This window comes from Apis dorsata, unplaced genomic scaffold (genome assembly GCF_000469605.1).
Source record: "Apis dorsata unplaced genomic scaffold, Apis dorsata 1.3 scaffold_787, whole genome shotgun sequence".
Taxonomy (NCBI): domain Eukaryota; kingdom Metazoa; phylum Arthropoda; class Insecta; order Hymenoptera; family Apidae; genus Apis; species Apis dorsata.
The window spans coordinates 312,016-320,685 of NW_006263931.1; the positions used below are offsets into that span (position 1 = coordinate 312,016).

General features: G+C 21.1%; 1 protein-coding gene across 1 annotated transcript; it reads left to right on the plus strand.

Annotated features, from left to right (window-relative positions):
• The first annotated feature begins 2,440 nt into the window (after positions 1-2,440).
• Positions 2,441-5,121, plus strand: LOC102675746 (protein disulfide-isomerase A3). The gene is made up of 5 exons (XM_006622897.1): positions 2,441-2,745; positions 3,001-3,232; positions 3,311-3,519; positions 3,599-3,709; positions 3,797-5,121. The coding sequence occupies exons 1-5, from the start codon at positions 2,600-2,602 to the stop codon at positions 4,569-4,571; spliced, it is 1,473 nt and encodes a 490-aa protein (XP_006622960.1). The 5' UTR covers positions 2,441-2,599; the 3' UTR covers positions 4,572-5,121.
• The last annotated feature ends 3,549 nt before the right edge of the window (positions 5,122-8,670 follow it).

The following is an 8,670-nucleotide window of genomic DNA, read 5'->3' on the forward strand; positions in this document are numbered from 1 at the left end:
AGTAACAAATTACATACATCATTATTAAAAAATTAAAATAGAAATACATTTTGATAATATCTTTAAATATAATAAAGAAATTTACTATACTATTTTCTAATACTAATATCAAAATTTTTATCATTTTTTAAAGTATATATAAAAATTATAATAAATATATATAATAAAATTGTTGTTTCATATAATTTTAATATTACAAATATATCAAAATATAGCAATTGTATTTCAAATATATTTTTAGCTCACAATTTTGAATTTTTTTGTAAATTTGTAAATTTTTTGTCATTTTCATTTTTATATTCATTTAATGTCTTTTACTAGTTATTAAATTTGTTTTATATTATTATTATTATTATTAATTATTTGTTTTATATTCTTATTAATTTTTAATTTTTGTTTCTTTATTTATTTTTAGAAATTATAATTTTGTTTAAAAGTGTTTTAAACTTGCTTTACTTATATTTGTTTAAAATCAATGTAAATGATATAGATTTCACAATAACAAATTTTCTTAGAATAAAAAAAAATAAAAATAATAATAATAAAATAATTTTGTTTCAAAATCATTTTTTTTATAAAATTTAATACTTGTCAATATTTTTTTTTTTTAATAAAATTCTATATTTCTTTTTTATATAATCTTTTAAGCGGAAAAAATTTAAAAATTAAATCTATAATATCATAAAGTTTCTTAAGATTGAAATTAAGAAACTTTTATATTTTACTCATTCGTTATCTTTCTATTTCAAAATTATATATTTAAAATAATAATCATTTGCATCAACGCAATAATTAAATATGATTAAATATATTTATTTAATTAATTTAATAATGATTTATATATTTATGTATTTTATGTTTTGTCCCATTTTTTGATAATGATTTGTTAAGATAAATAATATTTTTAATTTTTCTGAAAAATAGAAATCCAATGAAATTTGGTTATTCAATCGTTTATCTTTGTCTAATCTAACAGAAAAATTACAAAAAAAATTTGATATTTCTTATTCTAGAATAATGAACTAGTTACTTATCATATTAAAATTACATGTTGTTTTTCACACAATTTAATGATAATATCTGTTAAAAGACTTAGCAACTTTTGACAAACACTTAAATAAATCTATTCTGAATATAATTATTAAAAAGATTATATATATTTAGACCAATATCTCTAGAAAAATAGGTAATCTATACATCTTGTAAAACTTGCACTCTTGCAAAATATTCAGTATTACCAAACATAAAAATTTAAAGAAAAAAATAGGAAAAGAAATTTTTTCCACTTTCATTCATTGTTACGCAATTTTATATGATTTTATTTGTAATCTTTTTAACTAATATACGAACTTATCTTTATATATATATATCTTTATAATTATATTGAAAATAATATTGGGAATGGAAATAATGTGACGTTATAGTATTTTTTTTTTACGTTGAAAAAATATTTTTTTCATAAGATCACGTTATATTTGGTATGTATATGAGCAATGATACCGTTATATATTCGAGATTATTTAATAGATTTATGATTTAATTACGATCGTATGATTGCAAAAATTACTATTATAATATATCAAACTATTACCTTATATATTTATAAATATGGTCTATTATACAAATTCACAAATCAAATTGAAGTAATGATATCGAAAAACAAAGAAAATGATATTATTTGTGGAAAAAATAATTCAAATATGATATAAAATATGATACGTAGAGATTTCATATGTTATTTTATATTATCTTATATATATATTTTATCTCGAAATAAATTATTTTATTTTGCAAGCAATAATTATATATATATAGCAATAAATAAATAATTTTTCGACATCTATATATTATTTTTACAATTTTTTTTAAATTAAAATTATAAAAAAATAATTATAAATTGAATATTAATATTTCAAATTAAAATTATAATTTCCAGAATATACATTATGAATATTATGAACATTACTTAAAAGAGTAAACTAAAAATTAATAAATAAAATAAAATAAAATATATTTCAGACTTAACAATGATTAAATTGCATTTTGTAAATATTTATATATTATATATTATATATATTTATATATTATTTTGAAAGTAAAAATTTTCATTATTAATTTATCTACATTTAACATTTGCAGTTGTGTTTATAAATATATAATTATAAGATTGTTTCAAGATGCAATGATATTGCTCACTGTGTATCTTGCCTAATATTTGCAAAAACAATGTTGCCACATTGAACATTATATTTTATATATAAAGTACTTATTTAAATTGTAATCAACTCTATTTTGAACGAGAGATAAAATGACAAAAATGATAAAAATTTTTTTTAGTTCCTTTTCTTAAATTAAAGATCGATGAAATAATTTTATCGTTGACATATATTTAAAATCTTGTCTTATTCATATATTAAATGTTGTATTATATACAATGAAAATACATCCCCACGCAATGAAATACTCAGTAGAAACAGCCAATCAGGACACGACAGCACTGCGTGGCTATCTTGGCTAACTTATTGTTGAAGCCACGTCGAGCAGTATCTTTTGAAGAAAACGATCAGAATTGAATTTGATTTAAAAATAAGTTTCCACAATGCTATTTAAATATTTTAACTTTCTTTTTTTGGTTTTCACTTTAGTCTTAGCTGAAGAAAAAGATGTGGTGGAGCTAACCGACGAAACTTTTAGCCATGAATTAGAACGGCTTGAAAACACGCTTGTTATGTTTTACGCACCATGGTAAGAAGTTTCTTTGCAATAATTATATATTTTCAGAATTGGAGACAATTTTATTATTTTATTATTTTATCGCATATATTACAATTATAAAAAAAAACAATTTAAGAAAATTATTTTTGAAAGTTTCAATAGTTTCAAATGCCGGCTTGTAATATATTAATAACTAATATTTTAATTATTATATAAGAAAATATAAAAATAATCCAATTTTGTATTTTAAGATATTTAATTTAATTATATGAATATTTGTTTCAGGTGTGGTCATTGCAAACGATTGAAACCAGAATATGCAAAAGCTGCTGAAATGCTTTTAGATAATGATCCATCAATTACTCTTGCTAAAGTTGATTGTACAGAAAGTGGAAAGGATACTTGCAACAAGTATTCTGTTAGTGGTTATCCAACATTGAAGATCTTTTCTAAAGGTGATTTTGTTAGTGATTACAATGGACCTAGAGAAGCTGTTGGCATTGCTAAATATATGAAGGTAATTAGAATTTTGATAATATAGAAGTTACTTAAATATTTCATATAAAATATTTTATATAGTTTTAATATATTTTAGGCACAAGTTGGTCCAGCATCTAAAGAATTAAATGAAGAAAGTTGTTTAAAGTCATTTTTAGATTCTGATGAAGTAAGTGTTGTAGGTTTCTTTGAAAAAGAAGATTTATCTTTAGCAACAACTTTTCATGCTATCTCTAAAAAACTTAAAGAAAAAGTTAGATTTGCACACACAACTGCCAAATCTCTTATGGAAAAAGAAGGGCATAAGTAATTTATTTATATTATAATAAATTTATATTATGAGTAATATTAAACATAGAATAAAATATATTTTTTTTATTTACAGGAATACTATTGTTTTATATAGACCAAAAATTTTGCAAAATAAATTTGAAGCAAACATTGTGAAATATGATGAAACTATGGGTGATATTCAAGAATTTATTAATAAGAATTAGTATGTTTTACGAATATTTGTATTATTATATATATAAATATTTATATTATATTTGAAGTACTTACTAAAATTGAATATTTATTTTAGTTTTGGTATTGCGGGAGTTCGTACACGAGATAATACAGCAGAATTTAAAAATCCATTAGTTGTTGCATATTATGCAGTAGATTATATCAAGAATCCAAAGGGTACAAACTATTGGCGTAATAGAATTATCAAAGTTGCTAAGGACTTCCCTAATTTGAACTTCGCTATTTCTTCCAAAGATGATTTTCAGCACGAATTGAATGATTTTGGAATTGATTTTGTTAAAGGTGATAAACCTGTTATATTGGCACGAAATATTAATAACCAAAAATTTGTTATGAAAGATGAATTCTCCGTTAGTACATTTGAAGCATTCTTAAAAGATATGGAAGCTGGTATTTTAGAACCATATCTAAAGTCTGAACCAATTCCCGAAGATAATTCTGGAAATGTTAAAATTGCGGTAGCTCGAAATTTTGACGAACTTGTTACAAATAATGATAAAGATACATTGATTGAATTTTATGCACCTTGGTGCGGTCATTGCAAAAAATTAGCTCCTGTTTATGATGAATTAGGTGAAAAACTTGCAAATGAGGATATTGAGATCATAAAGTTCGATGCTACTGCTAATGATGTTCCTGGCCCATATGAAGTTCGAGGTTTCCCTACACTTTATTGGGCACCTAAAAACTCTAAAAATAATCCAGTTAAGTATGAAGGTGGCAGAGAGCTTGATGATTTTATTAAATATATTGCTAAACATGCAACCAACGAATTAAAAGGATTTGATCGTAAAGGCAAAAGTGTTAAGCCGAAGAGTGATGAATTGTAAATTTTTTCACTATAGATATGTGATTGGTTTATTACATACAATTTTAACATATATCTCAGCAAAACTTGAAGTGAAATTTTCTTTATACAATTTATGAGTGTGAAAAAAGTACTGTATCTAGCTAAAAATGTAAAAGCAAAAAATTTTTCTAATTCCAGAGACAGATTCCAGAAAGCAATTAAAAATCTTTGGTAATGCGACTGCATTTATTTTACAATGTATTTGAAAAATAAAGTGAATAACTAGAGTAGGATCATCTATATGTATTATATAACTTTATAATGTTATATACTATGTAAACTGTGCAGAATTGATATTACATCAAAGTTTTCCAGATCTAACAAATAATACTTAAGATTTAATTTTTCATTCCATTTTTCATATTTTATTATATATTAGATTAAAGTCAATAAATTATCTTATTTATATCAAAAATAAAATAAATTGTTTTTTTATAAAATTTTGCATTGAGAATCTAATAATATCTTTATTTTTTAGTATTAAGCTCCCTAATATATAATTTTTATATAAATAAAAATTCATTGTACAATGTATTTTGCATATTGATATATCTTCAAAAATCTTTTTTAAATTATAACAAACTGGTTGAATTTAATATTTAAATTTATAGATTTTTAATTATTTCAGGAGTAATAATTTACAAAAATTAATAAGTAATTTTTATTATTAATTACAATTTAATATATAGAATAATATATTTAAATATATGGAGTAAAGATTAATTAATTATAGAGTAATCTATGAAAACTCAAAAAATTCCTGATTTTATTTTCCTAATTATAAAAAAATGTTTTCTTTTTCATTTTAATTATAATGAAAAAGTAAAACGTATTAAAAAAGTATTACATACAAATTATTGCATTTTTATTCTTGAAAGTATCTTTTTTAATTTTACTATTGGCATAACTAATTAGAATATTATAAAATTATTTAGAGAACTGTGGAAACGTAGAAAATAGTAAATATTTCCTATTTTTTCTTTACATATTCGTTTCATGTACAAATATGTACTTTTGGTATTCAAAATTAAAATAATATATTTATCATACATATAGGGTTTTAATATATTCGTTTTGTTCATTTTTGGAGAGCATCTAAAGGTCAAAATAAATATAAAAGTTGAGATTTATTTATTAAATTATAAATAATTAAATTTAAATTTGTGTTAAATGAAATTGTGAATGAAGTGTGATGGTGATGCAACGAAGATAAAGTGATTTCAATTTTCGGGATTGGAAATTGAAATCTTTTTTTCCTCTTACTTCATCTAATGTAAATTTCAATTAGTTATAATTTAATAAATAAACTTAATCGATATTTTTGTACATTATTTTTTGTGTTTATTTTGGTATAGAATTGATTTTCTATAGTTATCCCATATATTAACACCCTGTATATGTATACATATATATATTTGTTGTAACATCATCGTAAGAAAATGAAGTGATTTATATTTTTATCGTTATTTCATAGCATGATAAATAGATAAAGAAATGCTTAATAAAAATTATAGGACATTCATGAAGGTATAATACCTTATCTATTTCAGAAATAGTAATATTTTATGTACAATCTTTAATCCTATATGGACTAAATATGTAAAATAATAGAGTTGTTTTATCTCTTCTTTTATGTAAACCTTAATGAATTTGGTAAACGCTATGATATACGAAATATTACCATTTTGATTCTTATTAAACATAGAAATTCATATTATCTTATAAGTTTGTGCATATAACAATATTTAACTTTTTTCATAAGAAAATGTAATTATATTTAATTATTTTTTTTCTTTTATTTTAATTAAAGAATATTTATAATTTTTATACAATAATAATTGAAGATTATTCTATTTTAATAAAAATCAAAACGATAATGAAAAAATATTAATAAGTATAATTTCTAAGTTAACAATTTATGTATTAATATATCCCGTGATCCATATATTTATAAAAATTGCGATAATGTTTGTACAAATTTTTCGTAATTTATTTTATTTTGAAACACGCACTTATTGCAACATTAGATAAAAAGAGTCCATAAAGGATTAACTGATACAATCATAATTAACAGTACATTCTTCAGAAATTATTATAAAAATTTTTATAAATTTTGCAACGGATTTATATTTGCAAAAGTATTACTTTCAATTTACTTTTTTTCTAGGATTTTTTTGTAAATTTTATTTGAATGTTATAAAAAACTTAATTATTCATTAACTTTTTAATTTAAATTGTGCTACGAATAATTAAATAATTATTTTTGCGTATTTTAACAATAGATTATTAAAATTATGTATGTATATATAAATTCTTACTAAATGAAATTTCAATTTACCGTTGCAAAATTTGACTGCAATTTTACAGATTCCGGTTAAAAGCGTAATTCAATAGTACTGCTAATCATTAAAAAAAGTTTGTTGAACACAATTCCACAGTCATTCATTAAATCAATGGCCAAGACTGCATTGCAGCCGTTAATTCAATAGTTCTTGCAAAAAACAACTACCTTATGAATCTTATAGATTAGTTTTAATAGAAGATACGTAAGATTAAAAGTTTAGATTAGAATAGTATGCATACAAATGGAAAAAAAAAAATGAAATAAAAGGAAGGAAAAATACAGGATAATAGATATGATATACGATCATTTTGTAAAGGTAACTCGAACTCATAAATTAATTACGTTTGAAGAACACATATTACTTTCAATCGAAACATTGGTAGAAGTATAAAGTATCCTGTAAGTCCCACGATATTACTATAAAAATCAATATTTTTTATGAAAATTGTTCGCCCTAAATTATTAATTTAGAGTAATTACATCATGTCGAATAATTTGAAAAAATATCGCGTAATAAAACGCAACTAAGACATCATTTATGTACTTCTGTACTTGGATACAATGGATGTGTTGTCGAAATATATAAATATAATCGCTGTTACAATCCGTAATGTTAGTGTCATCGTATTACAATAATATAATAATAAAAATAATTAATAATTATAATAATTATAATAATAATTAATAATACATTTAATCTAGTTGATATCTTAAAGATCAAAGTGATCCGTTGGTCTACTTACGCAATTTTATAATATAAAGTTCATTTTTTTGTGTAAGAAATATAGATATAATGCGATGGTTTGATAAAATAGCGACGTAACATTTGGAATTCTTAACATTTTGTTTTAAATTCTTACATTGCTTTCTATGACTTTACATTGCATACTACACCTTTATTCTTTCCATTTTCTCTTTTTATATTGTTTTAGGAATTCCCCCAACTTTTTTATCTTCTTTCTACTTTCTTTTTATTATTAAAAAATAAACATGCACTACGACTTAAAAAAAGAAAAAAGAAAGAGATGCATACGATAGCAATGAGATACTAATAATAATGATAATTACTACAATGATATAGATAATTATATATCATAATTATAAATAGTTGGTATGACAATTGTTTAATTTTTAAACTTGAAGCACAATTCATTATTATTAAAAAATACAATCAAGTAGTCATTACAATATACATTATAGTTTCTCATATACTATAGCATATACAAAATATCTACGCAATTTGATCAAGTTATGACTTTGAAATGAAAAAAAATAGAAAAAAAATTTCATTTAACAAAATAGTTTTAAATAAACATAATTTGGTACATATATGCTGAAAATGAAAGCGTTTCAAAGAATTCAAGGTCATCATTAGTTTCTTAAATGATATTTTATATTTTTTAATAAATTGATGCTTTTATTTTCCAAAAAGTATTAAAACATTTTTATCTAAAAATGTTTAGTTTAAAAACTTTATTTTAATTATGAATTTGCAATATTAATTTAATTAATTGAATTTAGTATATGAAAAACAAAAAAAATGTGCGCAATATAATATATAAGCTCTTATATTTATTTTTTCTGTTTGTCATACAATACATAATTACACAATTAGAATTAAAATATTTTTTGAATTAATTGTTTTCAAAGAGTGCTTTATATTTTATATATTTCTATAAAATTTAAGACAATTTATCGATGTATATATATATATATATTTATATATATTTATATA

Bases quoted from the DNA above. Each gene is read 5' to 3' on its own strand.
- LOC102675746 (XM_006622897.1), top strand. From the start codon at position 2,600: ATGCTATTTAAATATTTTAACTTTCTTTTTTTGGTTTTCACTTTAGTC. The intron at 2,746-3,000 runs GTAAGAAGTTTC...TATTTGTTTCAG, and splicing joins GTTATGTTTTACGCACCATG to GTGTGGTCATTGCAAACGAT. The intron at 3,233-3,310 runs GTAATTAGAATT...AATATATTTTAG, and splicing joins GCATTGCTAAATATATGAAG to GCACAAGTTGGTCCAGCATC.